The sequence below is a fragment of the Prionailurus bengalensis genome, chromosome D3 (genome assembly GCF_016509475.1).
Source record: "Prionailurus bengalensis isolate Pbe53 chromosome D3, Fcat_Pben_1.1_paternal_pri, whole genome shotgun sequence".
Classification (NCBI taxonomy): Eukaryota; Metazoa; Chordata; class Mammalia; order Carnivora; family Felidae; genus Prionailurus; species Prionailurus bengalensis.
The window spans coordinates 6,736,642-6,759,181 of NC_057356.1; the positions used below are offsets into that span (position 1 = coordinate 6,736,642).

Below are 22,540 nucleotides of genomic sequence, written 5' to 3' on the forward strand. Positions count from 1 at the left end.
CACGGCCTGTCCCAGAGCTAAAGCTGTGGTGGGGAGAGGATGTCCTTCCCAATCAACAGTGCCTGCTACGCTGACTGTAACACCAGTACGCTTATGCCAGTCTTCCCCTGCACCGGGCCTCCTCCCAGCCCCTTCCTGGGCATGAACTCGGTTCATCCTCACAGCAGCCCAGCCAGGTGGATGCTGAAAGCCTCTCTGCTCTACAGAGGTCACAGCTAGTAACGTGGGCCAGGATTCCCACCCTGGCGGCCCGGCCCCAGCACCAGGACTCTGCGCGGTTGTCATCTGCAGAGTAAACAGTGCAGGAAGCAGCCTCCCTCCAAATCTGAGGGGATGGGGTTTAAAAGCCACGTCTCTGGGTTTGGGATTCAGCTGAGGGTCAGGGTCAGGGTCTGGTCTAAGCAGGCCGACCGGAGGATGAGCAGAGCAAAGGTGGCTGGTCTTCACGAACGTCAGGGTACACCCCACCTTCCCCCCAAAAGTCCTATAGGCCTCCTTTGTCCTCTGGAAGTTGGGTGGCAACCTTCCCTCCCTTCAGCACAAAAAGCCGACCTAACAAAGTTTCCAACCAGGGAACGTTTAATATTTGGGAAGTGATGCTCTTGCAGGAGGAGCTGATGAGGCCAGTGACCCCGTCCTCACCCCCTGCATCTGAGAGGAGGCTGGGCCAGAGGCCAGTCCACAGGAGGAAAGGCAAACAGCACCCACTGGGCTTCCTGCTGCCCACTCTGAAGCCAGTCTCCAGGCCACGCCACCAGCACTTAGCCAGCAGGGCCCTCAGGGCAACAGCCCTGCTCGCATCTGGAAAGCCAGGCCATCCCCTCGGGTAGCTTGCTGGAGAAGAAAGCGCATGGGAGGAGACCCATCAGAAACAGAGCTGGGCGTGGACCCCGGGCAAAGGGGTGACACAAACCTTGTTGATCTCTCGGTGTCGTTCCTTAGTTACGATTTCCTCTAAGACCTCGCCATCTCCCTTAATGAGCCTGGGGGAGGAGGGGAGAGGAGGCTGAGCCTCTTAATGCCAGAGCAACAGAACCAGACCCACCTGGCAAAGAGATGCCAGGGCGCAGGCCCCTGCCACCCTGAGCGGGTGGAACATAGATGCTTCCCACCTCTCCCTCTCTCCCACCCTTGGGATAGTGATAAAGGCAGCTGGGTAGGGTCTGCCACCAGACCGGCCAACTGGCTCTTTGAAGACATTCCTCAAGGCCCTTCCAGCCCCTGTAAGTGCTTGCCCTGGGCAACAGGGAGGAACAGCCTAAAAACTCCCAGAAATGAGTTAACTGCCCTTCTCCTGTCTCTGGCTTTTTAGCGCAGCAGCGGTCGCCCCTCCTCCTGAGAGTGCAGAGCGTGTGGGGCTGAGCTTTGCCAAGCGCTCCCACCTGGTGCGTCCTGTCTCCGGGTCCACCACCTTGCGGATGACACTCTGCCGCGCATCCCACTCCTCCTTGGTCATGGGCTTCATGGCCTGGATGCGGGACTTCTGTTCATCCGTCAGGACTGCAAGGGGAGTTGGCAGGGAGTCGGCGGCTGGGTCTCAGGGAGGGGGCCCTTCCCCTCCTGCACACTGGGAGGCACCATACCTGGGCCATCCTCTTCCTCCTCGGCTGATCGGTGCCACTGGTCCAGCGAGGGTCCTGGCAGAGCCTCCCCCTGCTGTACCTTTGTCTTCTCCTTGCCTTTCTTCTTCAGCTTCTTCTTCCTTTTCTTCTTCTTCTTCTTCTTCCTCTTCTTGTCCTTGTGCTTCCCCCGCTTCTTCCGGCCACCACTGGAGGAAGAGGAGGAGGACGAAGAGGAAGAAGAGCTAGAAGAACTGGAAGAAGAGGAGGAGGAGCTGGATCGTGGTCTCCTCCGGGCCTTGTGCTTGCTTCTCTCTGTGATGCAGGGAGAAGGTGAGGCTGGAAGGCCAGGAGGGGAAGAGGTAAACCTTTATCCCCTGGCTCTGGCCTGTGGCAGGCTTAGGGGGACTACCGAGGGGTGAGACCCTCCAGGCCGGGCTTTCCAGCCAGAGCAGGGATCAGCACTCCCTGGAGAGGCACTTTCTGGACTTCACCCTGTCACTGTTTGACCAGGAGCAGGGCAGCCAGGCCCCTATCTCAAATCCTGCTGCTCAAAAAGCACCATTACGTGCTCCCTTCAATCCTTACACAACGGGCTGGCCCAGCCCCTAGAATCTGAAGGTCTTTCGATCTGGATACGGAGGTCCTACATTCTGCACTCCTCTCACCACTGCTCACAGCCATGCAGGGACGCCCGCCCTGAAGTTCCCACACCCCTTTCCCATTCCCTCCGGTCCTCACCCTCCGCCCCAGAGGAGATGGTGCTGGCCTTGTGGTCTTGGGATCTAGAAGCCGAGCAGCTCTTCGGGACATCCTTACTGCTCTTCTTCCTTCTCTTTTCGGACCCTCGCCCCCGGGACCGGCTTCGACTCCTCGAGCGCTTGCGAGAGCTGACGTGAGCCATAGCGCCGCGGGCTGGAGACGGGGAGACACGCTCAAACTGAGGCTCACCGAGCCGATCCCCAGACTGGGCTCCACGGGCGGCTCTTCTCGGGGCCTGGCTCTCGAGGGCCCACTACCCATCACCACCCGGGGCAGGGACTTGAGGGGGTCCGCGGCCACCGCACGATCCTCACCCACCCCGACCCCCGGGGACCTCAGGTCCTGCGCCGACTCCCGGCTCCTCTACCCCTTTAAGGGCTCGCCCCCGCCCGGCCGCTCCACGCCTGCGCACCGGCGCTCTGGCGCCCCTAGGAGGGGCCGCGGTCCCCGGCTGCCAGGTGCGTCCCGAATCCCTCCCCGCGCGCTCCTGTCCTCCACCCGCGCGGCCTCCGCCGCCTCGCAGCCTTGGGGAAGGTCCCCGCAGCTGCTCCGTTCCTTCCTCAACCGCCCATCGGGCGTGACCACCCGACCCGCGCCACGCCTTCGCGTGAGGAAGCGGCGGCGAGGCGACTTCCGGCCTGGGCAGTGCTCCCAGAGGCCGTCCGGCTGGGAAGCGAGGCGCTGCCTCCTTTAGTCCCGAAGCCCCAGGTTCCGCTTCCAGGGCTGCGGGAGAAACGGTGTGGCTCGCCCACCTCCGGAAGAGGGAAGCAGGGGATCCAGGCTTCGGCCGTGCTCCCCGCTCTTCTCAGACCGCCCTTCCCCAGCCTCCCTGAAGACCCAGGGAAGGAGGCGACCCGACCGTGCGCCTCTTTCCTCCTTGAGATGCCTGCTGTCCTGTCCACCCTGGCAGGCCTGGGGACACCTTAGTCATTCCAGCGTCCCCACCTGGTAATAGAGGTCGCGAACAAATAGCCATAGGGCCGGAGAGATCATGACAGTGAGCCAGGAAGGGACCCCTGTGAGGGAATGCGCCACAAGCCTGTCCAGCGTGAGCAGCAGCGGAGGCTCTGCTCCAGCTGATTTCTCCAGGGTGGGCTGGGGCCTGGTGTTCCAGACCTTCCCACCTTCCCCGCGAGGCCGGAACTCAAGATTTCCATATGGGAACCCCTGGGTTTTCAGGTGTACAGCCCAAACCCATCACAGCTCCACTGTTCATCCAACTTGGGGGCGGCCACGTTGCAAGCTTTTCAAGAACAACAGCAAACATAGAGGGCTGTTATAAAGCACTTTATATACATTAAATCGTTTCGCTCTCACAACAGCTTTCGGAGATAGGTACTTCCCAGATAAGGAAAACTAAAGCACAAAGAGGTCAAGGGGCTTACTTGCAGCCACACAGCTGGAAGCAGCAGGATCAGAATTTGAACCCAGGCAGTCTGGCTCCAGAGCCCCTGCTCTTAACCCCTCTGTGGAAAGCGCCCGACACCAACTAGAAGTTGCTATCGATGGCTCACCCAGATCCCCTTCATAGACAGATGCACTCACCCAGGCTGTGGTGTCTCCTAACTCATACCTGTACTCTTCCCTGGAAGGTTCCCTGGGCCACTGGGAACCACCACCTCCCCACCCACCCCGCCAGCCCGGCCTTGACACACCTGTGAGCCAATAACCGATGCAGGGGGCAAACTGCTACATTCATGCTCTAGAGCACTTGGAGGGATTGGGCTGAAGCTAGGTGCCCTCTGAAACCACATCTTGGCCCAGCTCCTTCCTGTCCTGTCCTTCCCTCACGCCCTTCTCCAGATGGTATTCCCTCAACAAACCACCTGCACAGGAATCCTCATCTCAGGCTCTGGTTCTAACACACCTGACCTAAACCAACCTGTCTGCTGAAAGAATGACTCCGAGGCTTGTGTGTCCTTTTGAACCAAGAAGTGCCTGAGGGCTGCAGGGAGTTTATTCTTGCCCTGCCCAACCCAAGGTGGCAGAGCCCTGCCATGCCACCCCGACACTGGCCCCAACCAGACTCAGGTCAGTGCGCACACATCCACCGTGGTGGGCTCCTCGCGAGTGAAGCCGTCGCCGAAGCCATCGTCGTCCACCAGCTCAGGTTTCCGGCAGCACATGGGGCACAGGCGGTTGCGCACAGCAGAGGCTCGGAGCCAGACGACAAGGTTCCAGCGCTCGCCAGTGCCTAGGGGCCGGGCCCCGTGCAGCTGGCCACCCCGGTGCAGGATGCCCCGGCCCACCACGTGTTCCACCTCCAGGGGCCTGGCCAGGGCTGAAGGTGCCTGCAGACAGCGGAGCTCAGGCCTGGGCACTCCTGGCGGCCCCAGGCCCTGCCCCCCGGGTCACACACACTAACCTGGAAGAGGTCCCCGAAGTACAGGGCGCCCCCCGTGAAGGCCTTGCCAAGGGCCACGTTGAGGGTGAGTTCGGCATTATCATAGTGGCAGCCTAGCTCACGGTCCTGGCCCGGTGCATATTTGACCACAAAGGCACGGTGGCTGTCGAGCCAGCCCCCACCGCAGTCTGGGTACAGCAGGGCCATCAGTGGCTGCAGGAAGCGTTCACGCAGCGGAGTCACCAGCGGCTCATCCAGGCCTAGCTCGTGCAGCAACACCTGGGAGGGGGATCCTGGGAGTCGGCAGGGAAACTGGTGGGGGCCTCACCCCGGGTCCCTGCGGGGAGTCTCTTCCTAAGGACAGCAGCGCTTTGCAGATATCGATGGGCTTAACTTCAAAATAACCCGACCGTGACCTCATCTTACAGACTGGGAGACCAAGACCAATGGGACCCAACAGCTCTTCTCTCGCACTGCAGCTACGGCTCCCCAGCCCCGGCTCCCTGCCGCCTCGGGCCCCCCGGAGGGAGCCTCACCTACCCCATAGTTGTTCATGGTGTTGGGTCTTCCCTTGGGCATGTCCGAGTGCTCGAAGTGCTCCAGCTCCTCCAGCAGGGCCTGGCAGAATGGCGCTGTAAAGACCGGCACCCGGTAGATACGCTTCTCCCCTGCGGAAGGAGGGACAGTCTGTTGGCTGGGAGCTTCCGTGTGGGTTTCAGTCTCCTTGCAAGCTGTGAGCCTGGGCACGTCTTTTCACTTCCCTCAGCCTCAGTTTCCTCATCTGTACAATGGGGATAACACAGGTACTCACTTCTCAGGGCTGTTGTGACCATTAATGACATAATGTGTGGGCAGCAGAGGGGCCTGTTCTCGGGTCCCCTTATTTGTCCCTGGAGCCTCTCCTCCTGCTGCCGCAGGTGTCCACAGCCTAGCCACCAGACTCAGATGTGGGTTCTGGTGAGACCCAGAGGTGGGAAGGGATTAGCCCAATGACCCCCAGCAGGCCAGTGATGGAGCCCAGCAGGGATCACAGGGCCAGCGCCAAGCTTTCTCTGCACCCCACCCCATGAGCCACCAACACTTGAACCCCAACTGAAGTGCCTCCTGGAGCCTCTGTTCCCCACACAGGAAGGCTGAGGGGGGATGCTCTTTCTCGCCGGGTCCTGGTAGGGAGAGGCCAGGCTCCGAACGGAAATGCAAACATTTCTTGGCAGATGCACCAACACCCTGGGGTGCACGGCTGGTGTGCCCCCACACTTTTGGCCAACTCACAGCCGACAGCCTTCACCCAGACAACCGTTACACGATCTCTGCTGTTGGGGAGTGGATGGGAATGAGGAGGGATGCCCCCGGGCTGGGAGGGGACGTTTCATTCACACTCCACCCTGTGCCTCACAACAGAGCACGGGCTTGATAAGGGGAGCAACACCTTGCAGCTATCTCCCCAAAGTATCCCCTAGGCCTAGGAATAACCATAACCGTAAGACTGAGGAAACCTCTAGATGCTATGCACCCAGCCCTTTAGGCATGTCACCTCACTTAATCACACTTTAGCAGATGGATATTACTATCGCTCCCGTTTCACAGATGATGAAACTGAGGCAGAGGGCTTAAGGAACTCGGAAGGGCCAGACTTCCTGCTAGGGTTAGCCCATGGGAGATCCCAGCAGGAGACTCAAAGGCCGGAGAGATGCGGCATTTCTGAGTTTGGCATGGCTTTGTGCTTCTGCTCGAGGCCACAGCTGCTTCCTGGCAGCTGCTTCCCGCCCCTCTCCCACAGCTCCAGGTCGTGGCAGGCTCAAGACACTCACTCTTGCCCACTTCTCCGGGTCTAGGGATAAGGAACTGTCTGCTCCCCACCCCCCTCACCCCCAGGGAGAGGGGGGAGGGGGGTGGTCCTGTGTCAGCTGTCCCTTCGTTAAGTTCTTCAGTCACCCCCATTCGAGTGTGCCAGCTGGCTCATACCTGACACAGGCAGGTGGGCAAGTGAGTAAGTGAATACAGATGCCCTGCTCCCGGCGGGTCCCACCAGCCCTTCTAGCTCCTGCTGGCTTAGATTCTGGAGGCAGACATGGCAGGTGGAGGGACCCCCCCCCCCCTTAGTCCTAGTCCTACCAGGTGATGGGGCCAAGGTCTCACCAGACACTGTCTCCAGCCGCTGGAGAAGGCCTTCAAGGTCTGCACCCGGCGATGTGCTGTATTCAGCTGCAGCCAAAAACTCAGGGGCCAGGGCCTCATCCTGGGGGCAAAACACACCGGCTGTGGGGCAGACGGCCTCCGGTGCCGGCTGCCTCCACATCCTTCCAGTAACCTGCCCCGACCAGGTACCTGCAGCGTGTTGTAGATGCGAGGCCGCACCGGGTGGTAGGAGCTTGCGATGAGGGCTTTCCTGGCAGCCGCCTCCTGCCCCAGCCGCTGCCGCCGTTCCACCTCCTCCTCGAGCTGGGGATGGCACAGGGCCTGGTCATCCAGATGGGGCCACCCATCACCCCCCAAGGTCATTGTACAGATGAGGAAACTGAGGCTCAGGAAGGCCAGAGCAGGACCTGGGCTGCCAGCCCAGTCTCCCTACACGCCTGACTCGATCAGGGTAAACTGCAGGTGCCAAGCTGCTGGCTGAACGCAACTCCTTCTAGTAGGGGCCCATGCCGCTCAGGGTTGCACCACTCAGGGCCTGGCAGGGATGAGAGCCCCTCCCCATACCTCAGCCAGCTGGGCCCCCGAGGGAGGGGAATGGAATCCCAGCCAGTCCTGTGTTCCAGAGGCTGCGGAGGGCTCGCCTAGGAAGTTTCCCATTACTAACCCTCAGATGGAGGAGGAGGTGGAAGACGGAGCAGCCCTGGCACCAGCCAAAGGGGGTGGGTGGACAGACGAAGAGCTGGGAGCCAGAGCCGGGCGGTCCCGGGTGGGATCTCAACTCCACCTGCTGTGACACCTCGGGCCAGTAATTCCCTCTTTAAGCAAAAGTGTCTCGTCTCAGGAGGGCGTGGGGTAGACGACCTGGCATTTGCCACTTTCTCTTTTCCTGGTGTCAGGACACAGATACTGCGGTGAGTGGACACGGGAAGGACACCCCCCCCCCCCCGCGAACTGCTGACACAGCCTAAAGAGGAAGGGCTAGGCTGGGTGTGGAGGGGGTCCGCGAGGGTGGGGAGCGTTACCTCTGCTAATAGCTGCTGGAAGTCTTGGGGGCTGACACATCCTCGGCTGCGCAGGATCTGAGAGCAGAAAGTCCAGGGAGCTCAACTGTGTGACCTTGTGAGTAAGTCACTTAACGCCTCTGAGCCTCAGTTTCCCCAGGTTAAGATGCAGACGAGAGCCTGGACCTCACAGGATCATTGTGAGGATGAAATTCGATAAGCACGCAAAACAGACACACCGAGAGCGCGCCGAGCCTGGCCCTGCCCTCAGCACTTTACCTGTATGTTTCATTCATTCATTCATTCATTCATTCATTCATTCATTCCTTACGACAACCTCACTAAAGAGACACTATTATCCCCCTTTAAGGTGAAGAAAGCGAGGCACCCAGAGATTAAGTCATTCTTGTTGTCACATCTGAACACCCGGGCAAAGCACAAGACCTGGGGGACAGAGGTCCCTCCTCCGCCACCCCTCCCCCATCACCCCGCCCCGCCCACTTCTCCGCAGAGCCACTGGGGGCCACTCACCGGGCCGTAGTCCCGGCGAAGCTGCTCCTCGCCCCGGAAGCGCACGTGGAGCCGGTAGCGCGCCACGTACAAGTTCTCCGAGCAGAAGCAGGCGCAGCGGCAGAAGCGCCTCGGGACCCCAGCCGTCGCCATGGTGAAGAGGCGAGCGTCGCCCCGCAGCGTTCCGTAGGGGCACTTCCGGCACGCCCCCGACGGGGGTGGGGACGCGGCGGTGGAACGGGAGGCAAGGGTCCGTTCTGAGTTCGCAAGTGCAGAAGAGGACGAAGACTCCGCCCCAGAAAACGGGTCTGCAATGGGGAAAGACGCTCCGGGGCCGGACTGGGGCGAGCAGCCTCGGCGGACAGAGCGTGTGGTCTTCTCGTTCGGCCTCACAGTTTTCCCATCCACGACGTGGGGATTAATCACCCCACTTTACAGATAGGCAAACTGAGCCGCACCTTCACAGGCCGGGGACAAGTCGGGACTTGGAGCCGCAAGACGTTTTGCTTCAACGCTGCCTTCCTTTTCTGCTCGGAGCTTCTGAAGAGGCGGCCAACGCCAGGAGGACAGGAGTTCTGGGGTCCGGTCTCGTTCTCTCCCAACTATCCAGTTCTGTGCGTCTGAACTCGGGTTTAGCATTCCGCCCGGGTCCCTACCCGGCACTCCTCGAGCCTCCGCCACGGTCTCCAGATTCGCTGCTGACGGCCCCGGGATGTGTTTTCTCGAAAGCGCTCCGTCCGGCGTGACTTCCGGTGGCTCCTCCTACGGATACACATGTGGGCGGGGATCGGGGTGTGGTCGGCTGGCGGCCACACCCCGCACGACCGGCTCCCAGTTGTGCTGTGCACCGCTGCTGTGTGAGATGAGTGTGTTTTTCTTTTAGAGTGTGCGCCCCTACCTCGGGGACACCCATCGTAGCTCCTACGTACTTGTCTGGGAGGCCCCCATCTTGGTCCTCGGTTCACCCCCCAAGCCCAGAGCCGCAAAGCCCCGGGAAGAAGCCCCTGTGACTGGGGGAGGAAGTCGTGTCCCCTGCACAGATCTCGTCCCCTGTCCTAGAGTTCCCTCCCTGGCTCAGCGTGGTGTGGGGAGGCCTGGGCCTCAAGACTCCAGCCCTTACCCCAGATACGCAGATGACCACAAATGATAACTCGTGTTGGCCGAGCCTCCACCTTACCTGCTTCCGTCCCTACGGCAAACCTTTGAGCGAGGTACTGTCTTATCATTGTTACAGATGGGGAAACTGAGGCTCAGAGAGGGGCGGTGACCTGCCCCAGGGTTCACAATGGGAGTCCTCCGAGTGGTTGGTTGCTGAAGGATTTCCGATTTTCTCTCTGTGCTTGTTGGCATTTCTTTTCTTTTCTTTCTTTTTTCTTTTCTTTTCTCTTATCTTAAATGTTTATTTGTGAGAGAGAGTGCACGCACAAGCTGGGAAGGAGCAGAGAGAGAAAAGGACAGAGGATCTGAAGCAGGCTCCAGCTCACAAGTCGGGAGATCGTGACCTGAGCCGCCCAGGTGCCCCATCATTTATTTTCTTGATGCTTTCCTTTCCTTCAGATGTATAGTCGGGTTTACACCCACGCACTCACACTGGCAGTGACACACGTACACACTCATGCACACCCTTACATGCTCACATATGCTAACACACATTCACACACCGTCACAAATACGCTGGTACCAGTGACACGCTCACACATCCACTCACCCTCACTCACACACACAAAACACCTCACATACGGTCACAGCCGCACACTCACACATCCGGCACGCTCACGCACACTCACAGACAGCACAGTCCCTGGTTCCTCTCAGCTCTGTGGCAAATCGACCCCCGATGCCTGCCAGTGGCTCCTACCGAAGCTCCTACCAAGGGAGACGGGAGAACTTCACGTCCTGTGGTAGGTATGGTGCCAGGCTGCCTTCCCCGGCTGTCTCCAGCAGCATGTTCGGGGGTCCAGGGCTCCAGCCAGCACCTTGGGGGGCTGGGAGAAGGCTTCTGCTCTCAGGGCAACAGCCTGATTGGTTTTCACACTGGCTGGCCAGGGCCTGGGGGGGGGGGGGGGGCAGGACCACCCCAAGTGTGGGAGGTTGGCCTGTGTCAGGAAGTGTGTTTTGACTGACAGATAAGGTCCCTGCCCTTCTGAAACTCAGTCAAGGTGGGAGGGGGGCGAGGAACAGGAGCAAGCAAAGAAACAAATACATGGTCAAGGTATTTTCATTCAGCCATAAGTGCAAGGAAGACAAGCTAGGTGATGGGATGGAGAGTGCCTGGAGGTGACCGCTTTACACAGGGAGGCCGGAGAACACCTCCCTGAGAGTGACATTTTAGCCGAGTGCCAACTGCTGCACCCAGATCTGGCAGGAAAGGGTTCTAGGCAGGGGGACTAAAAATGTAAATCCCCTCCCGTGGGATGAACTTGCCATGCTGGGAGAACAGCAAGGCATAGAAGAGGGCAAGTCATACGGAATGAGGCCAGGGTGGCATTCGGGCCAAATTACTGGGCGTAAGATACCACTGTCAACACTTTGGATTTTACTCTACACGCAAAGGGAAGCTGCTTAATCCTTGCAACCAACCTCATGAGGCAGAAATTATCCGCATTGTACAGAAGTGGAAAACGAAGGTCAGAGAGGTTAAGTGACCCAAGGTCACTCAAGGTGACACAGTTCATAAGTTGTAGGGTCTGGAATGGAACAGGAGTCTGATCCTGCCAGGTTGTTCCTAAACGTATGGCCAGGTCTGCCTTTCCCCTCCTCAGGCATGAAATCTAGGTCACTGGGCCTCGAGGATCCGAGGACCCAGCCCAAGCCTCCTGAAGGTCCTAGGCTTCCCCAGGGGGGAAATCCCCCTGGGGGTCTGCTTCCCCCTCAAGGATGAAGCTCCCAGGCCAGAGCTGTGTGGCCTGAGAAGGTATTTAAACTTTCATGGGTGTCTTGATTGCCCAGCAATGGTGGAAGGCCCTGCTCTCCAAGAAAGGATCTATTTCCCCAGCTCTGCATTCATTACCCCCCTAACTGCCTTCCTCTCCCAGAGGCCCAGGGCAGGCCCTGCACAGGCATCTTCCCACCAGTGCACCTGCTCAGATTCCTCCCTTTGCAACATTTTGCAAGGTGAGCATCTTTTGCTTATCGGTTTAGACTGGCCCTCCCAGTGGCCCCCCTCCTCCTCGGAAGCAGTGTCCCTGCCCCCACCCTGCCCCAGCCCGGGCTCAGTCACCAAAGGGAACAGCAAGAATATTAATAGTAAATACTGGATCAATGTGCTTTCAGCCAGCACTGATGTCTGGGTGAGGTATTGGGACATGTATCGTACAGATGAGGCTCAGTGAGGTACAGGGGCCTGTCTAGGATCATAAGCCTAGTAAGTGGCAGAACCAGAATTTCAGCACCCATCCTTCCCTCTGATTCCAGAGTGTGTTTGTGTGTGGGGTTGTGTACATATGTATATGCACATGTATATATGCATGTTGCACATATGTATATATGTATGTGTGTGCATGTTCCTTTGAATTCATAGAGAGCATACTATAAAAAAAAAAGGCACATCTTAAGTGTACCATTTGGTAAATTTTTACAAACTAGACCCACACAGGTAACCAGCATCCAGACCCAACGACAGAACATTCCAGCCTGCAGAAGCTCCCACCATATCCCTGCTCAGTCCGGACTAATCATCACCCTGACTCCTAAGAACAAAGATTAGTCTTGCCTGTTGCTGAATTTGATACAAATAAAATCATGTAGTATGTATTATTTTGTATAGTGCTTCTCTCACTTGGCATTTTTTTTTTTAATTTTTAAAAGTTTGTTTATTTTGAGAGAGAGAGAGAGTACGGGCACAAGCACAGGGGAGGGAAAGAGAGAGAGAGAGAGAGAGAGAGAGAGAGAGAGAGAGAATCCCAAGCAGGCTCTGTGCTATTAGTGCCGACCCCGATGCGGGGTTCAATCCCACAAACCATGAGATCATGACCTGAGCTGAAATGGAGAGTGAGACACTTAACCGACTGAGCCCCCCAGACGCCCCTCTCACTCAGCATTCTGTTCTTGAGATTCACGGGTGTTGTGTGTAGCTGGAGATGGTTTATGCTTTTTTGTGGCTCCTTAATATTCCACAGGGTGACCCCTCCATCCATTGAGCCATTCTGCAGTCGAGGGACATTTGTATTGTTTCCAGTTTGGAGATGTCATGAATAAAGGCGCTACGAACACTGTAAATTTTTTCATTGCAGTAAAATATACATGACATGAAATTTACCATGTTAACCATCTTTTAGTAGACTTTACTTTTTAGAGCACTTTTAGGTTCACAGCAAAATTGAGTGGAAAGTACATAGATTTGCCATATGCCCCATGTCCCCCCAGCCTATCCCTCAGTGACAGCACCCCTCACCAGAGTGGTACATTTGTTACAATAGACTAAGTCACACTGACACGGTATTGTTACCCAAAGCCCATAGTTTATGTTAGGGTTCACTCTTGAAATTGTACATCTACGGCTATTGACAATGTATAACAACACGTATCTACCATCATGGTATCATACAGAATAGTTTCACCGCCCTCAGAATCCTCTGTGCTCTGCTGTTCAGCCCTCCCCACTCCCTAACCCCTGGCAACCACTGATCCTTTTACTGTCTCCATAGTTTTGTCTTTTCCAGAACGTTATGCCTTTTCAGATTGGCTTCTTTCACTTAGTAATAGGCGTTTATGTTCCCTCCATGTCTTTCCATGGCTTGAGAACGGAACGATGCTGTATTATCTGGATGTACCACGGGCATCCATCCACCTACTGAAGGACATTTTGCTTGCTTCCAAGCTTTGGCAGTTACGAATAAAGCTGCTATAAACATCCATTTGCGGGCTTTTATGTGGACATGAGTTTTCAATTCATTTGGGTAAATACCTAGGGGCACGTTTGCTGAATCATACAGTAAGAGTATGTTTAGTTTTATAAGAAACCACCAAACTCTTCAAAAGTAACTACTGTTTTGCATTCCCACCAGCAATGAATGAGAGTTCCTGTGGCCACATCTTCACCAGCATGTGGTGTTGTCAGTGTTTTGGAGTTTAGCAATTCTGTTAGGTAGGTAATGGTATCGCATTGTTGTTTTAATTTGCAGTTTCCTAATGACATGATTTTGAGCATCACTTCATATGTTTATTTGCCATCTGTATATGTTCTTTGGTGAGGTGTCTGTTCAAGTCTTTTGCCTCTATTTTTTTTGTTGTTTTAAGTTTATATATTTATTTATTTGGGGGGAGAGAGAGAGAGACAGAGAGCACGCAAGCACAAGCGGGTGAGAGGCAGAGAGAAGGAGAGACAGAATCCCAAGCAGCCTTCACGCCATCAACGCAGAGCCCTTGTGGGGCTTGAGCTCACAAACTGTGAGATCATGAGCTGAGCCGTGATCAAGAGTTGGCCGCTTCACCGACTCTGCCACCCAGATGCCCCTTTTGCCTCTTTTTAAAATTGGGCTATTTGTGGTTTGTTGTTGTTGTTGTTGTTGTTGAGATTTATGTATTGTTTTGAATAAGAAGACACTTGGCTTTATCAGATATATTTTTTGCAAGTATTTCCTCCCAGTCTGTGCCTTGTCTTCTCACTCTCTTGACAGTATCTTTTGCAGAGTAGAAGTTTTTAACCATAATGAAGTTCCGCTCATTAATTCTTCCATGAATCATGCCTTTGATGGTGCATCCAAAAATCATCTTCGTTCCCAAGAGAACCTAGATATTGTCCTATGTTATCTTCTAAGACTTGTATAGTTTTGCACTTTACATTTAGGTCTGTGGTCCATTTGGAGTTCATTTTCGTGAAGAGCGTAAGGTCTGAGTCTAGATTTTTTGTTGTTGTTGTTCGGCATGTGGGTGCCCAGTCGTCCCCATACCATTTGTTGGAAAGACAATGTTTGCTGCATTATCCACCTTTGCTCCTTCGTTACAGATCAGTTGACTATATTTATATGGGTCTGTTTCTGGACTCTCGCTACTGTTCCATTGATCTGTGTGTCTCTTCTTTCATCCAAACCACACTGTCTTATTATGGTAGCTTTATAGTAGGTCTTGAAGTCAGGTAGTGTCAGTCCTCCGACTCTGTTTTTCTCCTTCAGTGCTGCGTTGGATGTTTTCACACAGCAGAAATGACAGAGCCTGGATCTCGACCCAACTCTGAGTCATTCTGACTCTTGGATAGCCCATCCGGAATGCTTTCTTCAAGTATAATCATATATTTGCTTTTGTTTTGGCACAAACGTTAAGAGACTTCAACTTTATTCTGTTCCCCCCCCCTTTTTTTTGAGGTTTATTTATTATTTTGAGAAAGAGTACGTAAGCAGAGGAGGGGCAGAGACAGAGGATCCCAAGCAGGCTCCACATTGTCAGCGAGGGACATGATGCGGGCATGAACTGTGAGATCATGACCTGAGCCAAAATCAAGAGTCAGACTGTCAACCACCTGAGCCACCAAGGCGCCCCTATGTCCCTTGTTTTCACTCAATACATGCAGGAGGTCATCCCACACCTTTATAGAACTTTTGTATATAGATACATACATACATTATTTTTCCCCTGCCATAGTGTTCTGTGAGCCATGAGTTGACCAATTCCCTATAGAAGGGTATTTAGGTTATTTCCAGATTTTTGGTACTACAGTTACTATCTGAAAACTGGTATCTTTGCTCCCCTCCACAAGTCTTCTCTATAGAAGAAATTCCCAGTGGGTCCCCAAAAAGTGCTTTTTACATTCTGAACTTTGCCAAATTTCCCCTTGAAGGAGGCTGTGCCTTGTAGTAGCAGAGGCTGTTTTAAATTCAGAGTTCTTTGGGGCGCCTGGGTGACTCAGTCAGTTAAGCGTCCGACTTCGGCTCCGGTCACGATCTCGAGGTTGGTGAGTTTTAGCCCCGCGTCGGTCTCTGTGCTGACAGCTCAGAGCCTGGAGTCTGGGTCGGATTCTGTGTCTGTCTCTCTCTCTGCCCCTCCCCTGCTCATTCTCTCTCTCTCTCTCTCTCTCTCTCTCTCTCTCTCTCAAAAAAAAAAAAAAAAATTAAAAAAAATTTTTTAATAAATTCCAAGTGCTTTAAGCCTTTGACTGAAGGATGGAGAGGTGAGGGGAGATGTTGCCCCACTTGCCGATTCTCTGGACCTTGACCTACTCTCCCTGGCTCTGGGTTCAGGCCACATCCTTTGCCTGGAAGCCTACTCACCTTACACCTTTCTCTAAGAGCCTTCCCAGCTAAAGTAGGGCTGGGTCACTTTCCACCACCCCACCCAGTTTGATTCCTTTATAGCACTTACCACTAACCGAAATGATCTTATGTATTGACTTGTTGATTTCCTGTCTCCCCTACCCTGCAAAGGATGGTTGTTTTCCTTTTTTCGCACTCAGCCATATTCCTAGCACCCAGCACCCAGCAGTCACTCGGTATGTATTGCTGTTTCCCCTCTCCCAATCCCTACTACCCTGCTCTATTTTTCTCCATAAAATGTATTCCCTGCCACCAGATATACTTTACTTATTTATTATATGTATTGCCTGACTCCCTCACTAGCATGTCAGCTCCAGCAGACAAGGATCCTGTTTTCTTCACTGTTGCATCTCAAAAGCCCAGAATGGTACAAGGCACATTGTAGGTGCTGGACAAATATTTGTTGAAAGAAAGAGAGGAAGAGACAGGGAGAAAGACAAAGAGGATGGAAGGAAGGGAGGGGAGGGAGGAAGGAACTAAGGAAAAAAAGAGGATCATAACGCCCACCCTCCGGGGCTGGCAGACTGTCCCTCCAGAGGAAAAGACCCATGAAAGAGGTGGCGCCCCCACCAGGTCAGGACATCTCTGTGTGCCCACATTGGCCCTGGAGCCTCCAGACCAGAAGTGCGGGGCTGGAGGGCCTGGCTTGGGGGGAGGGGGCGGGGCTCGTCGCAGGTGGGCGGGCGGCTAGCTCGGGCCCCGCCCCGCCGGGGAGGCCCCGCCCCACCCGTCAGCTGGCCTGGGCGCCCGCCCCGCTCTGCTCCGACCTTGCCGCGGCGCCGCCGGGGTGGGAGGCGGGGAGGATCAGCGGGAGGAGCGGAGCGAGCGCAGCGCCGGGCGCAGCCTCCAATGAGCTGCGGAACCCGCGCCCCTGAAGACCCGAGCCCTCCGCGCCCCCTCCCCACGGCTCACCTGGTGTCAGGTAAGGTAACAGGTAAGAGCGCGGCGTCCAGGACCCCCGAACAGGTCCTTCCCAGGCCGGGGTGCCAAGCTCCACACAGGCTGGGGGCGTCTGGGTCCCCTTGCCCCAGAGGTAGACATCGCGGTTGAAGGTGGCAGCCTTTTGGGAGCCTTTCTGGCCCCCGCTCCTGTCCCCAGGCGCCCGCGGCCGCTGGCCCAGCCCCCCACCCCTGCGGCAGCATCCTTTCCACGCCCGCAGGGTGAATGTTGCCTTTTTTTTTTTTTTTTTTTTTTTTTTTAACTCCTCTGGCGCTGCTGCCTCTTGGGAAATGGTGGGGGAGCCTTTTGGGGAGGATCTTGGGATGGCTCTTCTCCCCCAAGGATCGGACTGGCGCGACTTCCCAGGGCTCCCCACGTTCTACAGCGGTGCCTGCCCACGGATCCTGAGCGCCCTGGCTGTAGCAGAAGCCTGGGAGCGGATGGGGGGGGGGGGGGGCGACCTGGGCCTGCTGATCTTGGCAAACCTTTTCCCTCAGTATCCCCCGCTGGCCCCTGGGCTGACCTTCCAGCGCATCCACCCTGGCAGTTAGGCCTATGGGTTCCCCTGGGCTCCTCCCTTGTTTGTGGGTCTGTGGGTCTGTGTTAAAACGAGGTGCCTCCTCCCCAGACCTAATGTTGTTTAAGAGAGCCTTAAGCTGGTCTGACGGGGTTCACCATCCTCTGCCCCACCCCCTGGAGATAGACTGGCCTCCATTCCCCTGCTTCAGAGGGGCAGGTGACAGGTAACAAGAGGACGGTTGTAGGGAGGCCCACAGCAGCTCCCCAGTTTGCCTTGCCCAGGGCCAGGAGTTACCTGAAACAACTTTCCCAAGTCTCTGCGAGAGGACCAGTCCCAGCATGAGATGTGGTGGGTTCAGCAGGACTGGACCCAGGATGGAAGAAAGTGGACCTGGCCCAGTCCTGGCCCTGCATCCGGAAACCCCGTGATAACACCAGCCTCCGTTAGCCAGTGTTTGCTGAGCAGTGAATGGGCCATGACAACTTTGGGGTGAAAAATTCACCAAGTTAGGAGTGGACCGAGCTGCTTGGGCCACCCAGGTCCTTCAGGACCCTTTTGTCGTGGTCCCTGAGTCCCTGAGTAGTCTGGGCACGTCCCACCCAGAGAGGCAAGTGTTGAGTTTCAGTCCTGCCTTTGCCTGTTCTCTGCGTGCCACTTAACTTACCCTGGCCTCCATTTCCCCATCTGTACAGTGGGCATGATTGCATGAGGACCTCCCAGGAGAGGAGTGAGGATGAGCTGAACTGGGAGGTCATTGTCTGGCAGGTCGTGGCCCTCCACACACGGCAGCCGTTGTGATTGTAATAATTGCTTCTGATCTCCTGGCTGTTGCAGGCTTTCCTTTTGTGCAGCCGACGGCTGGAAATGCCCCATCCACCCTTTCTACTGAGACGAAAATCCTTTGGTAGGACCCCCTGTGGACGTGGGGTCACTTGCTAAGCCTGTGCCGTTCCTTAGCATTTGGGGGCAAGGCAAGTTGCCCCTGTCTTCTTGGGCCATGTCACAACCTGGGCAGTGCCTGCTCTGGCCTCTGGCCACCACCTTGTCCTTGTCCCTCGGGCCACACTCGGCACCCATGTGCCCAGAGCCTGTCCTCCAGCTCCACCCGGCTGAGCTCAGCTGTATCCTCCAGATCAGGCAGCTGGAGGGCAGGGATGTGCCTCCAGGCAGCCGCACGGTCCCCCTTCTTCCCTCCTCACAGTCTTGGCTGGTGGTCTTGTCCCCTTCGCCCTCCTACTCAGTAACTTTAAAAATAACAGAGTAGCCTGTCCCCACCGAGGGCTGTAACCTGACCCGAGTTGGATTCTGCTCCATCAGGGCCTGGATACAAGGACTCAGCACTTGGGAGTATGGGACCACGGTGCTATAGCTGCTCTGTCCCCAGGCCACTGGGTGACCCTAGACAGGCCTCACCCCTTATTCTCTGTGCCTCAGTTTCCTGTGCTTCACGTGCTTCACATAGTCCATGATGCTGGAGTGTGAAACTTTGCTTTTCCCGGTGCAGATGAACAGCTGGGGTCCCCGTGTGGGTGGCTGTCCAACGGGGTTGCCATAACCCCAAGCGGAGGGGTGTTGGGAAGGAACTCCCCCAGTGACTGGGGTTGGGGGCAGGAAGAGCCGGCTACGTCCCTCGGCAGGTCTCTGGCGGATATGCCTCCTGTCCCACTTCTGAACCCCAGCTCCTTTCCGGGGCCAAGGAACTCCTTGTGCCCACCAAGAGGTGAGCAACAGCCAAGGTGGCTGGCAGGGCCTGGGTAGCCGGCGGTGGCTTGGCCAGGAGGCCTGGCGCGGCACCGGGCCAGGAGCGTCCCTCCCCGGGCTCCGACTCACGCTCGCCCACTCGCTGGCTCCCCGAGGCCTCTGCATTGCAGCAGACGAGAGCCTTTGCCGGCAGCCCAGCTGGGACTTGGGGTGGAGCAAGGGACTGGGGCAGGGGGTGTCTGTCCCCACCATCCCTACCCCTGCCCCCTCCCCTGCCCCTGGTCCCATTCAGCCCTGCCTTCCTTAGGAGATACAGCTGCTGACAAGGTAGCCTTCTCTGGGACTGATCTGAGTCTAGTCAGAAGTGCCGGACTCTCCGTGGGGCCCAGGCTCAGGGACTGTCACACCCCTGGGTTCTTTCTGCATCTGAGAGCCCTCCTGAGCATCATTAGGGGTCTTGCCTACCCCCTGAAGAGGCTGTTTTGGAGCATTAGGGCTTTGGAGTTGAGAGCCCAGATTTTAGAACTCCGTGGCCTGGGTTCACCTTCCAGCTCAGCCACTTACTTCCTAGCTGTGTGATCTGGGAGAGCTCACTTAACCTCTCTGTGCCTCAATTTTCTTGACTATAAAATAGGGATAATAATAGAACCTACCTCACAGGATTCTTGTGAAGATTAATGCATTTAAAGCACTTAGAACAGTGTCAGACACACATTTACGTCAATCAGCATTAGCTGTCAGTACCGTTGTCACTGTTCTCATCACGGATGCCATCGGCTCTGCCTCTTGGCTGAGCCCCCTCTTGTGCAGACTCTATTTTCCTTTGACAAATACTCCCTGGTAGCACTTGTTATATTGACAAGTGTTTTAGCTTAACAGTTGTAGAGCCCAGATTCTGGAGCCAGGTAGCTCTGGGTTCAAATCCCAGCTCTGCTACTCACCAGCTGTGTGATCTTATGCAAGTTCTTAACTTCTCTGGGCCTCAATTTCTCCATCTGTTAAAAGGGGATGGTGAAAGTACAAATCTCACAAGTTGTGAGGATTAAATAAGCAAACACATATGAAGTGCAAGGCCTAAATAAAAGGCTGGGCCTGAGGTGCCTGGCTGGCTCAGTCAGTCGAGCGTGTGGCTCTTGATCTTAGGGTCCTGAGTTCAAGCCCCATGTTGGGCATGGAGGCTACTTAAAAAGAAAAATAAAGGGGCGCCTGGGTGGCACAGTCGGTTAAGCGTCCGACTTCAGCCAGGTCATGATCTCGCGGTCCGTGGGTTCGAGCCCCGCGTCAGGCTCTGGGCTGATGGCTCAGAGCCTGGAGCCTGTTTCCGATTCTGTGTCTCCCTCTCTCTCTGCCCCTCCCCCGTTCATGCTCTGTCTCTCTCTGTCCCACAAATAAATAAACGTTGAAAAAAAAAATTAAAAAAAAAAAAGAAAAAGAAAATAAAATCCTATTAAGAAATAAAAAATATATATATATGTATATGTATATGTATATGTATATGTATATGTATATGTATATTTATACGTATATGTAATGCCAGGCCCACAGGAAGGGTTGTGTTCACATAACTGCTTGTACTTAAAAAAATGTTTTTAAGTTTATTTATTTGAGAGCGAGAGAGTGAGCGTGAGCAGGGGAAGGGCAGAGAGAGAGAGAGGGAGAGAGAGAATCCCAAGCAGGCTCTGCACTATCAGCACAGAGCTTGACATGGGGCTCAAACTCTCAAACCGTGAGATTCTGACCTGAGCTGAAACCAAGAGTCAGATGCTTCGCCAACTGAGCCCCCCAGGCGCCCCATGTTTGCTTGCACTTACTGGGCAGCTGCTGTGCACCAGGCACAAAGGTTCAGAGTTAGGTGCCGGGATCCTTCACATACTGGCTCAAGTCCTGGCTTGGCCCTTTGTTGCAGAGTGATGCGGGGCACATGCTTTTGCCTCTCTGTGCCTCAGTTTCTCCAACTATATATGGGGTGTGGAAGCAGCCGCCTCATGGGGTTGTGTGGGGTTTCTAGCACTCCAGAACATGAGCCAAGAGACTTTGTGCACCAGAGCTGTTGGGGAGGAGGTCTCTTGAGGTGGCCCCCTTTGCAGTCACTGCTCACTCAGAGTGACCCCTCCCGGTGTTCCGTGCCTCTCCTTTTCACTTGGGGACTCCAGAACTTTGTCCATTTTGCAGATGGGACGATAAAGTCCCCAGGATGAAAAGGGATGGAGCCAAGTCAAGAGGCAGCACTCAGAGGCACATGCCCAGCCTAGTCCCAGTCCTGCCCTGGACAAGCCCCACTTCCAAAGTCCCCACCGGGCCCACATCCTGCAGTGTCCCTGCAGCTCCCGGGCTCTCCCAGGCACTGGCTCAGTCCCGGGGGGGGGCCCAGTATGGGGGGTGCTTTGGACAAAGCAGACATTAAGCTCCAGAGAGCCAAAAGGGCCCACGTCAGGAGGTGAAGGGCAACCTGGGCTGGAGGAAAAGACTCTGGAAACTTCCAGGCGGATGTGAAAGTCCCTGGGTTGCTCCTAGGACCTGCGGTCACCCCCTCTTGGTCTAAGAGAGTAAAGTTTTATTTGGGGAGACGAAAGGCCTGATTTGGGGAGGAGAGAACTAAGCAAACATTTATTTATTAAGCACCCACTGTATACAGTGGTAACAATCAGCAGCAATTATTACGTGCTAGGCACTGTGGCCAGAACTGATGCTCATGCATCAAACCTCATGCTGTTTTAAAGCTGATCTCAATTTTGTCTGCAGAGTCCTCCAGATCCCCTGCACCCTCACCCCCCAGGCCACGTGGAGTGTCCTTGCCTCCCTCAAGCACATCGGCACACTCCTACCTCGGGGCTGTGGCGCTGACTATTCCAGCAGAAAGTGCTTTTCCCCCAGATAGCCGCATGGTGGACCCCCTCACCTCTTCTCGATTTTGCTCAAGTGTTACCTTCCTAGCGAGGTCTTTCCCCGGACCCCCTGTTTCAAATTGCCCTCAGGGCACCTGGGTGGCCCGGTCGGTTAAACGTCTGACTCTTGACCTCGGCTCAGGTCGTGACCTCACGGTTCGTGAGTTCAGGCCCCACGTCGGTCTCTGCTGGGGATTCTGTCTCTCCCTCTCTCTGCCCCCTCGCCACTTGCACTCTCTCTCACTCAAAATAAATAAACTTTAGGGGCGCCTGGGTGGCGCAGTCGGTTAAGCGTCTGCCTTCAGCCAGGTCACCATCTCGCGGTCCGTGAGTTCGAGCCCCGCGTCGGGCTCTGGGCGGATGGCTCGGAGCCTGGAGCCTGTTTCCGATTCTGTGTCTCCCTCTCTCTCTCTGCCCCTTCCCCGTTCATGCTCTGTCTCTCTCTGTCCCAAAAATAAATTTAAAAAAAAACGTTGAAAAAAAATTAAAAAAAATAAATAAACTTAAATAAGTAAATAGATAAAAAAAAATTGCCCTCACCATTTCCTGGACCCCCCTATTTAAAACTGTCCCCATTGCCCCCCACCCCCTACACCCCGTTCTTTCCCCCCAGCCCTATCTCTTAACCGTATCGTTTACTCATTGTGTTTCTCCGTCTCTGACCCGCGTGTGCCATCTCCACAGAATCAGGGATCTTTGTTTTTGTTCGTCGTGAAATCCCAACACAAAGAACAGAGTCTGGCCCACTCAATAAACCTTGGTGTTCGGTAAACATTCCTTAAATGAATGGAATCTTCACGAAACTCCTGGGAAATCAGAATGCTTGTCATTGCCATCTTGCGGATGAGGAAACCCGAGGCGTAGAGATGTCAAGCGACTTGCCCGAAGTCACACAGCCAACAAGCGGCACACCTGACCTCCTTGCCCTGTCGC

The 22,540-nt window shown here is 55.3% G+C and overlaps 3 protein-coding genes across 10 annotated transcripts in view; 1 reads left to right on the top strand and 2 right to left on the bottom strand.

Moving 5' to 3' along the window:
• Positions 1 to 561: 561 nt before the first annotated feature.
• ARL6IP4 (ADP ribosylation factor like GTPase 6 interacting protein 4) lies at positions 562 to 2,967 on the bottom strand. Of its 6 annotated transcripts, none has more exons than XM_043557449.1 (6): positions 2,656 to 2,967; positions 2,301 to 2,474; positions 1,584 to 1,898; positions 1,383 to 1,500; positions 914 to 983; positions 562 to 834 (listed from the first exon to the last, which is right to left on the bottom strand). In XM_043557449.1, the coding sequence occupies exons 2-6, from the start codon at positions 2,461 to 2,463 to the stop codon at positions 778 to 780; spliced, it is 723 nt and encodes a 240-aa protein (XP_043413384.1). In that variant the 5' UTR covers positions 2,464 to 2,474; positions 2,656 to 2,967; the 3' UTR covers positions 562 to 777. The 6 variants fall into 6 exon arrangements, with proteins under 6 accessions (XP_043413384.1, XP_043413383.1, XP_043413381.1 ...); XM_043557448.1 differs by having other exon boundaries at positions 2,636 to 2,967; XM_043557446.1 differs by having other exon boundaries at positions 2,734 to 2,966.
• Positions 2,968 to 3,592: 625 nt separating this feature from the next.
• On the bottom strand, positions 3,593 to 9,059 carry OGFOD2 (2-oxoglutarate and iron dependent oxygenase domain containing 2). Its single transcript, XM_043557445.1, has 7 exons — positions 8,337 to 9,059; positions 7,827 to 7,883; positions 6,994 to 7,107; positions 6,805 to 6,904; positions 5,206 to 5,333; positions 4,687 to 4,944; positions 3,593 to 4,612 (listed from the first exon to the last, which is right to left on the bottom strand). Exons 1-7 carry the CDS (start codon positions 8,466 to 8,468, stop codon positions 4,349 to 4,351), a joined length of 1,053 nt encoding a protein of 350 aa, XP_043413380.1. The 5' UTR covers positions 8,469 to 9,059; the 3' UTR covers positions 3,593 to 4,348.
• Positions 9,038 to 22,540, top strand: part of ABCB9 (ATP binding cassette subfamily B member 9) — a 36,459-nt gene continuing 22,956 nt past the window's right edge. Inside the window, exon 1 of one of the 3 annotated variants that reach the window (XM_043557443.1) lies at positions 9,038 to 9,526. The gene's annotated coding sequence lies outside the window, so the exon portion shown is untranslated. Of the gene's footprint in view, positions 9,527 to 16,299; positions 16,497 to 22,540 lie in introns of those variants that run through there. The other 2 variants (XM_043557444.1, XM_043557442.1) reach the window with 2 other exon arrangements.

What these genes read in the sequence shown, in the direction of transcription:
- OGFOD2 (XM_043557445.1), bottom strand. Translation starts at nt 8,468, where the DNA reads ATGGCGACGGCTGGGGTCCCGAGGCGCTTCTGCCGCTGCGCCTGCTTC. An exon ending in TTCGCCGGGACTACGGCCCG is followed by an intron (nt 7,884 to 8,336) that starts GTGAGTGGCCCC and finishes TTCTGCTCTCAG; the next exon opens with ATCCTGCGCAGCCGAGGATG. An exon ending in ACACCATGAACAACTATGGG is followed by an intron (nt 4,945 to 5,205) that starts GTAGGTGAGGCT and finishes TCCCCCTCCCAG; the next exon opens with GTGTTGCTGCACGAGCTAGG.
- ARL6IP4 (XM_043557449.1), bottom strand. Translation starts at nt 2,463, where the DNA reads ATGGCTCACGTCAGCTCTCGCAAGCGCTCGAGGAGTCGAAGCCGGTCC. An exon ending in CATCTCCTCTGGGGCGGAGG is followed by an intron (nt 1,899 to 2,300) that starts GTGAGGACCGGA and finishes CTGGCCTTCCAG; the next exon opens with CCTCACCTTCTCCCTGCATC. An exon ending in GACACCGAGAGATCAACAAG is followed by an intron (nt 835 to 913) that starts GTTTGTGTCACC and finishes TTTCTTCTCCAG; the next exon opens with CAAGCTACCCGAGGGGATGG.